Below are 17,699 nucleotides of genomic sequence, written 5' to 3'. Positions count from 1 at the left end.
TACACTACGTTATGTTACACTACGTTACGTTACACTACGTTACATTACACTACGTTACGTTACGCTACGCTATGTTACGCTACGCTACACTATGTTACGCTACGTTATGTTACACTACGTTATGTTACACTGTGATATGTATTTTAACTTTTCTGTGTTTGTGTCTATAGGGAATGTTGTCCAGGTCCTTGCTGTCCTGACGTTACGCTATGTTACGCTACGCTATGTTACGCTTCGTCCTTGCTGTCCTGACGCTACACTATTTTACGCTACGCTACACTACGTTACGCTATGTTACGCTACACTACGTTACATTACACTACACTACGTTACGTTACGCTACGCTGTTACGCTACGCTACGTTACACTATGTTATGCTACGTTATGTTACGCTACGCTATGTTACACTACGTTATGTTACACTGTGATATGTATTTTAACTTTTCTGTGTTTGTGTCTATAGGGAATGTTGTCCAGGTCCTTGCTGTCCTGACTCACGTCCTCTAAGTCCTCCCAGAGACAACAGATGCACTGGAGGAGTGAAACTACGCATTAAAAACAGGTGTGTGTGTCTGTCTGTGCATGAAGAATTCGACTTGTGTTTTCTTTGTCTCTTTGCGTCTGTATACATAGGGTAATCCTTTCAAGCTATTTCTCAGGAAACAAAACCTTAATTTTTTTTAGTTGTGTTGTGTTCTATGGGCAATAAATTTGGTTCTGAAGAGGATGTGCTAAAGTGGATGTGGGTTCACAAAAATCCTCAAGTGTTATTGGGTTGCTTACATTGTTTAAAAACTTCCAGCAGATGAAGTTGATGCTGTTGTGCAAGTCACACGTCCTAAAATGACCTTTATTCCTTTTCTCTCTCTCTCCCTTTCTCTCCTACTGTGTGTAAATAAAGCAGTAGAACTGTACTGAGACTGTAAACAGAGACAAGGTTTTTCTTGATCTCTCTTCCACCCGTATAAGGTTAAAATGGAAAGGTCACATGCCGTTGAGGAGCACTGATTTGGACTTGATGGAATGCTAAAACCTTTAAAGAATGTTTGTGCAGTTGGACTTGACTTTAAAGGTGCATTGTGTAACTTTTAGAAAGATCTTTTGACAGAAATGCAATATAATATGAATAACTATATTATCATTGGTGTATAAAGACCTTAAAAAAAGTACTGTATTGTTTTTATCTACATAAAGCGTTGGTCCCCTTACATGGAAGTCGCCATTTTGCGCCGCCATGTTTCTACAGTAGCCCTTAATGGACAAAATGCTCTACAGAGCGCGTTTTGTCTCTACGTTGTCTCGGACAATGACATGTTTGTCCTGTGGCTGTGTGAGCCGTGTTATGAGCCGTTGGTTGCAATTCACAATCTAATTGCTAGATGCCACTAAAAATCTACACAGTAGACCCTTAAGTAATCAGACGTTTGATTAAACAGACAAATACGAATAACATAAATGTACAATGAAGGAGAGACCCATCCAAAAATATGAACCAAGGGGTTTTTTGCCCTCCTAGGACTTTTCGCCCACAGGATTTTTCTCCTAGGGTTTTTTTTCAACCCCTGGGGAGTCTGGTGACATTGGCTTAGCTTAGCACCTTCTTTCATACGTTACATGTTTTACTACGCTCGCTAGTATAGTAACCGCTGTATTCTACTGTTTATGTTTTATGAATTTTCTGTGTTTTTTCCTGCATCTATTAATGTAAAGCCACTTTGAAACAATTAAACAGTTGTGAAAAGCGCTATATAAATAAAATTGAATTGAATTTAATTACTGGGCCAACCACCAGATTTTAAGAATGGGACAACAATTTATTAAAGTAGCAACCACATAGCAAACACTGGTAAACACAGACAATGCTCAGAGTTTCATCATAAAGTGTAAAACTAAGTTATAATATAAAATTTCTATATATGCAGTCATGTAAATTTTATTAATGTTAGCATTGTTCCGACAGATGGCGCGCTGATCTAAATCACAGCAGAAATACATACAGACAGTGTGCATCATATCAACTGCGCCGTTATATAAACACAGATACTAAATGCGATGAAAGATGTGTCCATGTTTACTTCCCTATCTGGCTCCCCTGAGACAAGCATTTTGTGAAAATCTGCTGAAGTTTATGTTTTTATTACATCTAAAGTCTGAGGGAGACTACCAAACAGCATTGCCGTGCCCTTGACGGACACTTCGGGTGAGGGGGCGCCTTTTGTAGAGGTGTAAACACCTGAGATCCCACACAAAGGGCCTTTATTAAAGTTTGTACATACAATGTTACTTCAAGAAAGTGATTACATTTGTGATCATAAGTTCTCGCAATGCATTTTTAGCAAAAAATATTGTATGGGATTTTAACTTGAAGTTGAGTTAAAATGGATTAGAAATTTACACACAAAATTAGCATCTATATAGAGATAAAGCCAAGGCATTAGTTTATCATAATCCATTTAGGTTGGGTCCACCCACCCCACCCTACCAAACAATTAAAAGCAGTGCATTTGTGTGTATTAACATACGTGCATGTGTTATCGTGTGCATGCCTTTAGGTATGCATGGAATGATTACAGGAAGTGATCTTGGGACAAAGATTGAAATTTGACTGTGTGCAAATACAACCCTCAGAATCAAAAAGTCCTCTTAGTATTCCTTTTTCTTTCCCTTACTCCTCCTATCTCTCTCTTCCCCATTATTCAGTAAAAAGGCCTTAGCTTGATGTTAATAATGTCTAGTTCACTTGCAGTTCATCCCTCATTGCTGTTTTCTCCACATTCCTAAGTTGTGAACATTCCAAAGTTATTAGCACACTTAGAGATAGGATTTCCAATAATCCCACAGTGACACACATTAATAACATTCCTGTTCTCTCCTAGATACATTCGGTCCAAAACATGTCAGTTTAAAGAACTCTACCTTGCTTCGGTTCTCATTACAGTAATGGGACTTCTGTTGGGTTATAGGAGAAGGAAAGTCAGAGAATATGTATGAACACCCAAGATCTTCTCTGTGTCCTTTACATTTTATAAAGTGGGAATGACCAATGACGGCCACTAACCGGAAGTCATTCATTTCCTGTGGAGAGTCAGCATTAGATTGTGATCGTCTGCGAATGCAACATTTTCGGATTCGATATGAGTTTCTGATGCATTAAAAATTTTCACTTGGGCGACTGAAACGAATGCAACCCACTGACCGGAAGTGATGTATTGTAGTGTATTCTTCCAATCAAAACACTATGTGCGAGGTGAACGTTATCAGTAACACTTGGATCCATTAAAAAGATTGATTACTTATGCATTTATGCATTATTTTTAATCTTATTTGAAAAATATGCTGGCCTCAAGAAAAAATGCTTTGGTAGACGCAGGGCCAGTGATCTGTCTGTGATCAGATGGATTGGCTTTTATATTTCTGCTCGCAAAAATGATATACTTCCCATGACCAAAGTACTTAACTTAGCAAAAGTACTTAGCAAAATATGCAAACTAGAATGCATCCTGTGCTATAAAAATAACCTCCCCCTACTTGTCTTAGTAGTACTTCATCACTAAACTACATCTAACCCAACATCACTTTGTGATTGTTCGAATTCCAGACAGACAGTGTTTAACAACCTCCATCCTCTCAAACCATACAGACCCCCCTCCCAAGTATAATCCAATTCTCCAATTTCAGTTTCCTCTCAGATCAAACCGATTAGTTCAGATGACGAGCCGAGTTCCCAAGGATCAGATAAGGTTTCTGCAGTGAGACACACCCTTTGCAGTCTGGCCCAGCGGAGGCGACGAAAAGGCGGTTTTGGGTAGGGTGTTTTTGTGGGTCAGACCCTTTGGATTCCCAGGGGTCAGGTTACCAGGTTACCATGAGAGCGTGGCGAAAAGGGAATATCCTGGTGTCCTTTAGGATATGGGTGGAATGATTGGATGTGCACCACTGTGTGATGTATTTGTGAAAGAAAACCTCCTTTGTTATCAAGCAATTTCTGATTCTTAATACTTGCTCACAAGGGAAAACTGAGCAACATGTCACCACATTTCCCAAGTCCAGTGGCCTTTTTTCGCAGACAAGTGAGGACACCTGCCCTTATTACCCTCAGGCCCGGAGACGGCTGTCAGTGGCACATGAAAGCAACCCTGCGACACACCCTGAAGATGGAGCTCTGTGGCCCTTCTGCTCCCATAATGCCCTCTGGGCACGGATTGGGTTGTTGACTTGTCTGGGATCACGTGTTAAAAGGATAATCATGATGACGACAAGGGAGAAAAAGAAAGGATGAGAGAAAGATATACAGGGCAGTCTTTGTTCGGTGTTATGAACTCATGCTATCATGTGTTACATTTGCTTCCAGTTGTCTATGGGTAAATCACTCTAAATTAGGCATTGCATTAGATTACTTTTCATCAGACTTTGTCTCGTTGTTTGCATTGTGTCCTATTCTCCAGCTCATTCTTTCCTCTCTGCCTCATGAAGGAAGCTTTTTTTGTCTTCTTCACTCCTCTCCTGACTTTGGCTATCTCCATTTTTGATGTTTGTTCTGAGTCTTGGGCTGGCGAGGCAGGATGTTTACTCTAGGCCTTATCGTCTCATTTTAATGACGTTTAATTGCGTATTTTAACAATCTCTGCGTCGCTGAGCTGTACCCCGTCAACCCTGCCTGCCACCTCCCATTTTACTCTCAGTTTATCGGGAGACGGTTGAGACGCCATGGAGCTGCTCGGGGCCTTTTACCGCAAAAAGTTGCGGAAGAAGCAGAAATCAAATCTTGGACGATCGGATGGAGCACTGTGCAAGACACCGTCTCAGACCAGCGTCAACGGTCTGGCCACTGGACTTATCTCAAAAGTGCTGAGGCTTACTACCAGGTAACAGTTGTAGGGTACTCAGTAAGACTAGGAAGCAATGTGTTGGGGGGAATGTATATAGTGTTACAATTTGTAGTCAATGGCATTATGAGGACTTAATGAAGTAGGAATAGTAGCTAAAGAGTTTGGCTACCCGAAAGATGTTCAAGCCCCTGAAAGGTGCATAACTGGATAATTTAGGGCTATGTGTTTTACATTCTTACATGGCCGTGAATGGACTTTCTGATTCTTATTTCTGAAATGTAACCATATTGTAATTTAGTGTTTCCTACCCATGCAAGGAACCCCAATCTGTGATTAATGGATATAGCAAGTATTCCAGAAATGCTGCAGTAATCCTCCCCAAATGAAATGCCTGCATAAGTTGTTCAAGATCAGTGCTACTGTTTACCCTCTTAGATGGTCCAAAGCATTTTTTTGTTGTCTGCATGGTGCACAAATACTGCGGTGTGTTAATCGTTTTCAGATTACAGACACCTGTCACTAGGTATGTTTACATACAACCAAATAATCTGTTTGTAATTGTATTGATGGCTCAATCAGATTGAAAAGCCTTCATGTAAACATATTGATTAAGGTCAATCAAATGCAAGTTTCCATCATATTGAAAGTGGTGGTTTACTCCGATCTGTGATCCGATCAGCAGGAGAAAAGTACGCATGTAAACACATGTGCTAAAGTTCACGTCTTATATTTACCTCATATTTACGTATCACATGATTCTCGTGTGGCATAGCAATGGCAACACGCACTATAAAGGTAATTGGGTCACATGCTGTACATTTTACAGCGTTCATTTCTTTTATAACATTACATAAAGCAATAAAATTGCATCATGCCTTTCAAGAAGTGTGATTTCTTTGACTATATCTGAAATAAGAACAACTTTCTCCAACTCAGATAAAGCGTGAACTCGACAAGAGATTATGTGGACTAAGTAGCCAAATACTCTGCTTTTTGACGGGGTTCAGATTTTGGCTACTTTTAAACTGTTTCCGCAAGTTGATTTTTTTCTGCGGGTTAAAGATCGAATGATTTGGGCTCTGAATAGCCATTAAGATGCTTTTGGGCTAGTTTTGAATGTCCATTGGGCTGGTTTTGATATACAAATCTGGCAACCCTGGCTGTGCGCTTGTGCAGACGTTTGGTTCGGATTATATAGAATGTATATGTAAACGAACATTTTAATTAGATTGCAATGTTTATGGTACATGCATTGTCGTAACCTGCAATGGTTGGATTGACAAAATTTTGTGCATGTAAACATAACCACTCTGAATAGTTTAGAAGAATTACAGCTGTCTGTTGACTTTTCCTAAATTACTTGATGATTGCAAAATACTTGCTAAAATTTTATTGTGGGAGTCATCATGACAATCTTGTCCAACTTTACCCTGGTGATAAGGAAAGTGTAGGCTGTGTAAAACAAAAAGAGAGTTGCTACCATAAAAACATTTCTTGAAAGCCAGATGTGTTGGAATACAATGTCTAATCTGTCTTCACAGAGCAGGGTTAAAGTTCAGTGGAGTGGGTTGCAAGGGAAACAAAAGGCAATCCACTGACCTGAAAAATTGGATTGGTCTAAATTTTCTAGGTGCATCTTTTTAGAAAACGTTACAGTTCCCCAAACACAGATTTACCAAAATTTGCTATCTCCTTGAAATTGGTGATATCTTAGTCTCAGAATGACTAAAAAAGTCTCAACCATTATCCATGACCATTTGTGACGTGTCTAACTAAATTTTTACCCACTGTTGGCTTGCTCTATAACCACATGTAGGCTATGCTTTGCTGTTTGGTACTGACATTCAAGAACTTAAGGGGTCCAAGTTCAGTTCAGAAGCCTAGAATGCCACAGTTCTAGAAGAACACAAAAAACGGAACCCCCATTTAAACCACCACGGATACCCAAAGGTCTCCGGACCTCCCGTTGAAGAACCATGCTCTGGGATAAATGTTTTTAAATGCATTTATTTTGGAAAACAAACACAAATCTGAACAAAATCTGTAACATGATCAGTGTTTGCTGGTGTGTACACAATGAGAATCTGGTTTTAAGACAGTATACCAGAGGTGGCCAAACTTTGGGTGGTCGGCAGAGCACTTTAATCCGGCCCGCAAAGCAGTTTATAATTATATTAAACAGTGTAAGATTTTGGTCCAGAATGACTTTTTTGATGCAACAACACCAAGCCTAAAAGATGTCGCTAGCCCTGAAAAACTCGACTGGAAAATAAATGCACCAGGGTGCAACAAAATAAAAAACATCACAGAATGTTGCATTTTTAAAACAAAATAATGACACAAACATACTTCCCTGACATCAGACAGGAGCCAGTATGTGTTATTTGCAAAGAAATATTGGCATTTTTAAAGACCAAAAACTGCTTACCTGATGTTTTAATAACATAATCCTTATCTAGCAAAGCTAGAGTTTAAAAGTATGGTGTAGATAAAAGTCTATAGTAAAGTAGTAACTGTGTTAATTCGGAAAAAATAAAACTACATTCGTTCTTCATAGTATGCGGACCTTTGCCTTTATTTCAAAACCTGATGTTGCCCTCAAGTAAGAAAAGTTTGCCCACTTTTCTCTTTAAAGGGCACTTTAAATCCATTATCCTATCTTTCCTTGAGTATAGATTCAGCTTCAAATTGCATTGATAAATACAGTAAAAGGGGTAGATTGACATTCCAAATTTTGAAAAATAAAACGCAATTGTAACATGTATCCATGTCTTGCTTCCTCTGTGTACTTCTGCATGTTCTCAACTGCCTCTCTCTCTCTCTCGCTCTCTCTCTCAGACGGGGTGAGCCTGGTTCTCGACCTCATTCCTGGCATTCAACAAAGCTTGGTGACGGCCCTCAGGACTCTGACAGCATGATGCAAGTCACCCAGGGTGGTGTGGGAGCCGCCTGGCACCAGAACTACCACTCAAGGTCAGTAGTTTACTAGTTATCTGTTCTATTTAGAAGAAAATTACTTACATGAACCTTTAACAATCAAATCAAATCTGCATTGTGCAGTGGACACAATTTATTTAGCTGCCACTTTACCTCAAACATTCACAAACCTTTTATTTTTGGCTGCAATGTGATGAATGTTGTGTGCGTGTTATCTCAGTCATTATCACAGTATTTAGACCAGAACATTCAAGGGCCATCAATGATGACACTGGGAGAAAAACATTTAGAGATCCAGGGAGCAAGGCATTTGGCGCAGAGTATAATGAATAAACATTCTTTGGGATGACACTCCCTTCACAACCTTCCAAAAGTTCCCATGGCGATGATCACTGTGGGCTACGCCAATAGCGTGCCACATTCTGAGACCTGGTGGTCATTGTTTAGTGGACTGATCTCTGATTGGTTGAGTTCAGTTTTTAAGGAGGGGTGACTGTAAGGCTGTTGACAATGGGTCGTTGACATCATTTTAATTGTGCCAGCAGAAATACCAGTCTGATGCCAGCTAACCCAGTCCAACTTCTGCAACCACATAGCCATAAAAGGGCAGCTGCCAAAGCAGACCTAAGGCATCACTGTTACGCACAACACACTTATCAAACTTTATGGTTACAGATTTAAGAAGGCAAAGGTTAACCGATATAACATGTTATCATTATGCCAGAAAAGGCATACTGTAGCAAGAAGGGAAAAAATCCATTGCAGTATTCACAAGACCCCTGTGGAGCTCTCTGTTGTGTAATCAACACCAGACATATCTGATCTCAAATCTTTCTAATGAATAGTTTAGACAGGTACAGACAACAAAGAATGGCAAAGGGCACATGGCCTATTTCCCAAGAAGCAGTAATTGATGTTTATGGAGCCAATCAAAGTGTACAATAGTATCTAATTTTTCAAGATAATTCTTTATCTCAGTAATTTCATTAGCTCTGTGGTCCAATTACACCTTTAGCTTATTTAAGTATTACATTACATTTTACCCAGGTACATTAGAACTATTTTCTTAGATCACAATATATTACTTAACTCTCTTTTTCGTTTATTTGCAGTGCTTCTACTACAGACCTTTCAGGGTATGAGACAGGATTTCTTAGAAAGAGCCCAGATCAATATAGTTCCCGGGGAAGCATGGAAAGTCTGGATCAAACTCATCCTGTCTATAGCTCCTGCTATCAACTATCATCTTCCAAATCCTCCAGCAGCATCGATCACCTGCACAGTAAGCGAGATTCTGCATACAGTTCCTTCTCGACCAGCTCCAGTATCCCAGAGTACCTTACGGCTGCACCATCATTTAACAAAGAGAGGTCATATTCCATGGAAAATGTTCCACAGAAAGAAGGAATGCAGCAGGCAGATATACGCTATGTACGTACAGTCTACGACCCGCAACAGGGTGTTTCTGAAGAGCACGATGTCAGCTCAGCAGCACTAATGAGAACCAATGAAAACAGAACGCAGTCTAGAAGTGCAAGTGTCCAGGGCATCTGTCATCGTGGCAGCAACAGTAGTGGCAGCAGTGGAGGCACCACCAGCTCGCAACGTCACAGCGCTGGGCCAGTCTGGGATCCAACACCCAACCAGTTATCTTATGAAAATATAAAGGGGGTACCAGCGCCTCCATTACGCAGTGACAGCTATGCAGCAATTCGTAATCATGAACGTCCTAACTCTTGGTCGAGTCTTGAGCATGCTCGGTCACAGCGGGCACTTCATAAGGGTTCCTGGCATCACTCAAGCAGTTCTGTAGCAACAGGAAAGTCCTCCTTTGGAGCTGAAGGTCAGCTGCACACTGTGATCGAAAAAAGCCCTGAAAGTAGCCCCACAATCAAACCCAAACAGAGTATTCCTCAGGCCGCACAACCTGGCCGCCTCATGTTGCCCACCAGCATATACCCTGTTCCACCACCCGAGCCACATTTTGCACAAATTCCAACTAGCAACCCTAGCTCTGGTACAATTTACCCAGCACTGGCCAAGGAGAACAAAAACTCTCACTGTGACCACTTGGGTGGAAATGCAAGCGAGGACAGGGTCACAGTTGAAAATGGATACCAAAGCAATGGTCCCAGCCCAAGCTCTGTCCATCCCCACATTTCAGCCCAACCTAAACTCTCAGAGAGAGTACAAGATGACACTCAAGTGAAAACTGTTTACCGCTCTCATTTGCAGCCACAAGGAACATCTGTAGTCCTGGAGAGAAGGGACCCCTACACTACTGTTCAATCAAGAAGTGAAAAATCAAGCCTCTCCCATGGCATGGAAGTTTATGACAACTGCAGGCAACCCAAAGATGAAGAACAAAGCAAATACAATGAGAGAAACAGTCATCCAGAGACACTTTATTCAGGTGGGAGAGTACCACTGGGACAGGTTGGACAAATTTACAAAGGAAACTTAGTCCAAACACAAGGAAGTGACCACATAATTAAACATTCAAGACACTACAGTGATTCCATGGCTTTGCAGCAGAGAGGTCAGGACCTTGATCATCCCCTGACCAGACTGGAAAATGCACTTGCTGAAGTTCAACGATGTGCCAGTCCTGAAAGTACAGTTAGCCAATCCAGTTTTCAGAGTGAACGTAGCATGTCTGTGCAGGAGAAAGTAAGTCATTTTGAAAGGCAGCAAGTTAAACCTCGCAGTCATAGCAGTGTATCTCGCCTTAACTCTACAACTCGTCAAGCGCAAAGACCTCTCAGTGCCAAGAGCTCTCTTTCTGGTGTAGAGGACCTGCACAACACGTTGGAGAGCTCTGTCCCTCCTGGGAGAACACGGAGTACCTCTAGCAAGGCAAGCTATGATGGGCATGTAGAAGTGCAGCAAGATTTGCGGTTGAGACGTGGGAGTAGTGATTATGCCCATAATCGTCACCCAAAAGACCCTGCTATAACCCTTCAAAGAAGTAAAAGCACTTTCCAGCTTGGTGAAGAAAATGGCAAAGACTTCCATGGGAAAGGCGACTTTCATAGCATCTCAGGCACTATCAATGACCCATCTTTTAACAGAGAATACAGAGATAGCATTAAAGATGCCCAATCTAAGGTGCTGAGGTCTACCTCCTTCAGAAGACCTGACCTTAGTATTAACCCTCCACCATTGCAAGCAAAACACATGTCCCTGGAGAGGAAAGGACCCAATACAAGTCCTAAACCTGCTACTTCCCCACACACTCCAAAAGAACGACATGTTGTACCTGTTGATATACCAAATAGAACCACTCCTCCTGAACTCCCCATTGTCCCAGCTGTGGGACCTCCTGTAATGCGCATTTGTGGACGTAAACGATTTACAATGGAAAAGAAGAAACGATCTTACTCTGAGCCAGAAAATATGCATGAAGTTGGAGTGTTGACCAACGAAAACATTCAGGCTGAGAGGAAAGCTACCCAGCAGTTACTGTCAAGTGAAACCAGTGTTGCAGACCGGCGCAGGATGTTTGAACAGGTAGCAAATCGTAATGCTGACTCCAGATTTGCCTCAAGGCCTGATTTGAGGCAGATGCAGCAAGATGCCCTTGTTGAGTACATGGAACGTAAAACAGGTCGAAGAGTTAATGGACGCTCCAACCGCCCACAAAGCGCTTATGTACACTCAGCCTCTTCAACTGACTCACAGGGCCTAACTTCCACTTTAAGTATGTGCTCTTTGCAAGAGTCAGGATATGATAGTCTCTCTGGTGGTGTTCAGAAAAGTTCCACCCTTCCAACAGCAATGCAAAGCTCTTTTTACCAAATCAGACAACATCCCACACAGTCTGAGTTCCCCATTGGCCATCAGTCTCAAAGCAACACATGTGAGCCTAAGAAACCAGTAACTGACAAACCCATCACTGCAAACATCCCAGGCCCAGCCCTAGCCGGACATCCCATTCTTCAGCACCTTGAGGCAGTTTTTGAGAGAGCCACATCAGCGAGAAGCTCGGGGAGGTCAGCTTCAGCTGAGGATCTGCTGGACCATAGTGAAGAATGGCCAGGTCCTCAGCACTTCCGTTCCAGATCGTCTCCGTCAGTGGAGAACTTTAATCTGGTAACATGAATATTAATTCTTTCTTAGTGTTTGCCTATTGTGAAAGTTTTTCACAATATAGATTTTTTTTGTTCTGATTTAGATTTTAAAATTAACATTAGTCTTTGACCTGTCTGTTTCCCAGCCAAGCATTTACAGAGATTAGATGGCAAAAAAGGCCAGTTGGACTTTCCTGGTGTCGCTGGTCAGATCTTTGTGACATGATGTCATAGCACACAAAGTTAAACAGTAACCTTCACGGCAAAGCAAATTTGCTCATTTTAATCCCTATTGCATTGTTAAAAGGGATTACTCACTCATGAAGAAATTAGTTTCCCCCTAGTTAAACAAAGAAAAACTTCCAGTATCTCAGAACTGAATATAATTTGTCTTTCTCCAAGGATGAAACTCTCTCCACACCCAGTTCTCTCTAACCAAACTATGATAAAATCTTTCCTCCTACCTACTTAAGTATTACAAGCTTTGTGGAGGGTCCAGAGGTTTATTCTCCTGGAGCTGGTGCATAGCAGGAATGGATATGGGTCAAAACCTTTTTTAAAAACCTACCCCCATAGATCTTTCAGTATAATCTGTTACTTATGAAACCCCAAAGAAATTCAAGCTGGTGTTTGTTACCGCATTACATTTTTTCAAGTAATAATGGAAAGAAAAAGCTTTCCTTGGAATACCTAGCAGAGCAATTGTTCTGTCAGATTCTCAGTTCTTACTGATGAGCTAAGATGGGCAGATAATGATTTTGATGCCCACCCCCAGTTGGCCACAGGAAGAGGCCAATGCTTCTCACTTCCTGTCTGGTGCCACTAAGCCTGGGCTGCAACAGATAACTGCACTCCTGTGCCCGGGGGAAAGAGCTGAAGATAATGGGCAAACCGTCATGGTTTTGGGTTTGAAATATTTGGAATGGTTAAGAAGACCATTTATCTCAGAATAATTATCCTTTATGTAAACAAATGGTTCTGATATCTCCGAGTACAGTGGATATAACTGTCCTTTGAAATCCCAGACTATGCCAACGTTTCCAAATTTGGCACTTGTTCAAGCTGTAGATAAAATACCAGCATGATGACTTTGCTACTTAAATATTGTTATTGCCGATAAATAAACAACACATGCACAAAGACCATAAATAAATAGTACGCAAACACCATTTTGGTGATAGTTTATGCAATTGCTTGCAGCTCCTGTTTAACTGAATACAGCATAGCTCAGTTATGAGGATGTTGACGTGCTCGCTTTCGCGCTCTCTCTCTCTCTCTCTCTCTTTTTTTTTTTTCCGGATGTTGGTTTATCAGTTATCATGGCATGCGTTTGAAATGAAAATGAATGAGCCAATATTCTCTAAACTTAAGCGGTAACCTTGAAATAATGATTAACTTCCTGTTCCTGGTATTTGAATCTTACCATACCCTAAAGTGCTTCAATTTTCTACCTGCTCAAAGAAAATTATTTTTGTTCTTTTGATCTCTTTGTTTAGGACTTTATGGCCAGAGACCCTCAAATGTTTGTGGTTGGCTCCAAGGAATCCTTAGACAACAGGTTTGTATATATAATTCCCATCCATCCATAGACATTATTTCCCACACAGATTTTACATAACAAGTGGTTTGTTATAGTACAATACAATTACATCTTTAATCTGTCCAAACTAATCATTGGACAATTTAAGTTTATGTTCTGTGCGGCTTCTAATGTTTCAAATCAGACAATCGTCAAGGGATAGACATCTACTGTATGTGTAGATCAGTCAAGAATTGAGCATTGCTTTGAGAGTGCTAAATATTTATCAAAGAGATGGCAACTCTTACTGAATATTCTTATTTTATTGTTTGTTTAATAGGCTGCTGGAGAATACTGCACCCAAACAATCATCGTTATATACAGCAATTCCACAAAAGAGTTATCCGTTAAACCGGGGTCCTGTCCAGCAAAACGCACCTGTGGTGAGGAGAGAGCGTCAAAGACATTCTGACCGGCCCAGGGCGCAAAGTGCATCTGGTCTGGCAGCGTCTGTGGGACTCCCTTGCCCTTTTACTTCTCCAGGCACTGCCGCCACACAAGACTGGCATAATGGAGAAGGACTGTGTCAGCCAAACCTAGATTTCATTGCTTTTCCGGAAACCGGCCCCCAAAGTCCGAAGAATCCGTCTGGAACGCCAGGAGTGAGGCGACAGAACTCCAACGACACCAGCACTTCAGAAGACACGCTGAAGGACTTTGCATGTTCGGTGGTTCCCGCAACATCAAAGTCCACCTTCACCCCGTCACCTCCACACCCTCAAGTTGTAGACACTCCCTCGTCTAATCCACTCGCAAGGCCATCCGATTCAAGGCCTTCCACCCTCCCCAAAAGTCCAGGCTCGCAAACAAAGCCACTCATCTCTCTTCGGATATCCGAGTCTAGTCTTCAGGATGTTCACAGTCCAACTTTGTTACAAGATGAAGTGTTTTTAGCCTCACCTCCACCTTCTCCCCCACCACCACCATTACCGATCAAAGAGACTGAGATTACAGAGGACTTTCCTCCTCCTCCACCACCTCCCACATTTTCAGCCGAGGAGGACTTGGGTCTAACAGAAGCTCTACAGTTTTCAAGATCATTGAGGCCTATAAGGTAATATGCGAATAGGAGTGTGTGTGTTTATATATAAAGACCAGAGTTCACCAATGATGGTGACCTCTGATAAAGACAAAAGTCTTTGGCCACCATGTCACCATTAGATTTGTTGTTTTTGCAACATGCATACTGCTTTGCACTCAAATATATGTACTTTTCCATCACAAAAGCAGTACATAATACATTTTAGTGCATAGTATAACTGGACTAATTGGGATGCAGCAATATATTGTAGCAATATTCCTACTTGGCGACATCACATTGTACTCAGACTTTTATTCGCTGTCAAACTAAACATAAAATTAATATTTTCCTTATTTGTTCTAGTGATTCTGGTAATCCGGCATTAAATGACCTTACACCTCCGTCAATGACCTCTGACCCTCCGTCCACTCACAACACGGACTACATCAGCACTGAGAATCAATTCGTGTCACCAAGTGATGCTCATCTAGAAGAGGAAACCTCTCAGATTTTGGGACTTGACTACCAACTGCTCTCCAGAAGAGAGAGAACTCAAGCCGAACTCCTCGTAGAGACTTTAGCTCAAGAGCTGGTTAGCAAAGACAAATCCCTTACCCCGCTCCTGGAAACCTGGGCAGGTAAAACCACCCTGGATCTGATGGAGGACATCTTCCCCTCACATTCGCTGTCTCCGTGGCAACACGACAGGCGCGGGAGCGGTTCAGGTGACAGGTGAGAGTTGAACAGATGGTGAAGGTGTAATCACATGGGCCGGATAGAGCGAGCAGATAATCTCATGCACAGTATATAGTGTTACTGAGTTATCAGGTAGATATCATGCTCGCATGCCAAATATACACAACAGCGCTTTGTTTAAAGCCAAGTATAAGAACGAAAAATCAAGGATGAGATCTTTGTAATCTTCTTAATTATTTTTAAAGATCCAGAAATCTCACAAATGTCTCTATTAAGAGTTTTAGAAGATATCTTAACCTTGTCACAAACCTTTGTGCACCTGTATAGGTTAGTGGTAGATCTTGTGTTAGCAGTGCAAAAGTTCATGAGTTCGAACCAAAGGGACACGCATACTTTGTAATGCACTGTAAGTCACTTTGGATAAAAGCATCTGCCTGTGATCCTTGGTCATCATGGCCTAATTTTATTGCTTAAAAGTCCAGGCACAACAATGCCTTATTCAGAACAATGGATCATGAAATATATAAATTTTCCTACACTTACAGTGTACTAACATAAAATATGTCCAAAAAAAAATAATGCCATTACTTATTTTGGTATTTTGTGTATTCTGCACACCCAAATAAAAAATTTCTCTTCAGAGCACGGTTTCACAAATGGGAGTTTGCGAGGGCATAGCATGGGGTTAGTGAGCTGATTGGTAATAATGGTAACATTACAATACAATAAGGATGTATTTGTTAACAATTAGGTAATGCATTAGCTAACATGAACTAACAATAAACAATACATCAAGTTTTTGAAAATATACATACATAGATACAGGTCAGTATAAGTGCTTGAATATATTTTATGCAAGAATTTTCTTGAAAAAATCCATATTATTCCCTGTGTAGTGTAGGATGATATCATAAAATTTCTAGACTTTTTAAGCAAACGTGCTAAACTGTTCGCTTTAAATGCTTATATCTTCTGTGTGTGAATGTTGATTCATACCAAAATGCTTTTTTGCATAGTTGTGTTTGACACATGAAAACGTCTCGGGTTATGTATGTAACTCTTGTTCCCTTAAAAGGGAACGAGACGTTGCGTCTCCCTTGCCATACTTCCTGCTTCCCTGTAACGCTTTCTTTGGCGATATTTCAGATAGCGATATACTTCCTGGCTCCCGCGTCACCCTGTATTAGTTGTTAATCCTCACCATTGGTTGAATTTGTTATACACATTCAGATGCACTTACCCCTGGAGGCGTCCCCAAATTGTCACTGCAGTGACGCAGCGCGAGTTCCCTCAAAAGGGAACTGTAACAATGTATCTTAAAAAGTAACACAATGTAACATCACTTGAAATGTGTCCCCACATTTAGTCCTTGAATTTGAGGGTATTAGACCTGGAAAGTCCTTGAAAGGTCCTTGAATTTGAAATTAACTAATGTGTGGGAACCCAGCAAGAGGTCGTGTTAAACTCTGCATTTACTAATACATTTATAAAATCAAGCCTTGTAGCTGGTAACTTTTTTTAATGCACCATGAACTAACATGAATAACTGTATTGACATTAACAAAAATTAATAAATGCTGAAAACTTATAGCCTACTGTTCATTGTTTGTTCATGTTAGTTAGTTAGTTAGTGTATTTACCAATGTTTACTAATACAACCTTATTGTAAAGTGTTACCGAAATAGTTACAATTAAATAAAAATGTGCATTAATAAATTAGAAAATCTAAATAAAAAACACAAAAAGCAATATTTTATATGTTTAATCTGAGTGTCACGTGACCATTACAAAAAATTACGAGAAGACTGAACTCGTGCAAATTTGCAATGTAAAATACTACTTATAAAAACAAAAACGGAAAAAATATGTTTTTGAAGTTAAACATTCAAATGTGCTATTAAATTATTAAAATACTTACTGTACTTCAAATAAATAATTGAGCCCTGCTGAAAAAACAATTAAACCATTACAGAAAATTCTAATGGCTTCCATTAAAATACCAATAGGAAGTTAGGAACCATTAGCTTTTACCATTAAAACCACTACACTGTAGCGTGTTTGGGCCATATTCCATTGATTAGAACCAATAAAATTCCCAATAAACCCAATAGAATTTCTGTGATGGTGGTGTCTATTGTTTTTTTAGATGGGAGGTCAAAAGGGTTCGCCTGACAACAAAAAGTTAAAAAAAAACCTGCTTTAGGGGTAAAGGTGCTGGTTTTGAAGAAAATCATTTGTTAAAGATAATACAGTATTTTTATTTATAAAAGGTTTTCTGCTAGCAGCGCCAAACTAGCGCCAAACAAATCAACCCACGCGGCAGTTTTGATATGAAGCACTGCTATTTTTCAAAGAAAATTTGAATTATTTTACTTCATACACGATATGAACTCAATACAAACTCAATCTCTCACCTCGAATCTCTCAAATGTTCAGCTTGTTTTGTTGTCGGAGGTCAGAATCTGTTCACACACTCGTAGTTTAAATCGCTCATATTTTATTTCAGTCATCTGCGTAATTGGCGGTGTGGAGATAAACGTGGCGCTACAGTGACATCTAGCGGCTGA

At 40.5% G+C, this 17,699-nt stretch overlaps 1 protein-coding gene across 5 annotated transcripts in view; it reads left to right on the top strand.

Annotated features, from left to right (window-relative positions):
- The window catches only part of shroom3 (shroom family member 3), a 64,402-nt gene that overhangs the window by 43,002 nt on the left and 3,701 nt on the right, over positions 1-17,699 (top strand). For 3 of the 5 annotated variants that reach the window (XM_073871505.1, XM_073871507.1, XM_073871508.1), the window contains 6 exons: positions 464-562; positions 7,668-7,802; positions 8,879-11,858; positions 13,333-13,394; positions 13,696-14,469; positions 14,800-15,168. In XM_073871505.1, coding sequence (XP_073727606.1) covers positions 464-562; positions 7,668-7,802; positions 8,879-11,858; positions 13,333-13,394; positions 13,696-14,469; positions 14,800-15,168 — 4,419 coding nt within the window. Of the gene's footprint in view, positions 1-170; positions 193-463; positions 563-4,364; positions 4,866-7,667; positions 7,803-8,878; positions 11,859-13,332; positions 13,395-13,695; positions 14,470-14,799; positions 15,169-17,699 lie in introns of those variants that run through there. The other 2 variants (XM_073871506.1, XM_055179638.2) reach the window with 2 other exon arrangements.

Source organism: Misgurnus anguillicaudatus, chromosome 9 (genome assembly GCF_027580225.2).
Source record: "Misgurnus anguillicaudatus chromosome 9, ASM2758022v2, whole genome shotgun sequence".
NCBI lineage: Eukaryota > Metazoa > Chordata > Actinopteri > Cypriniformes > Cobitidae > Misgurnus > Misgurnus anguillicaudatus.
Note: the sequence above shows the minus strand (reverse complement) of the source record. Positions and strands in the feature narration are given on the sequence as shown.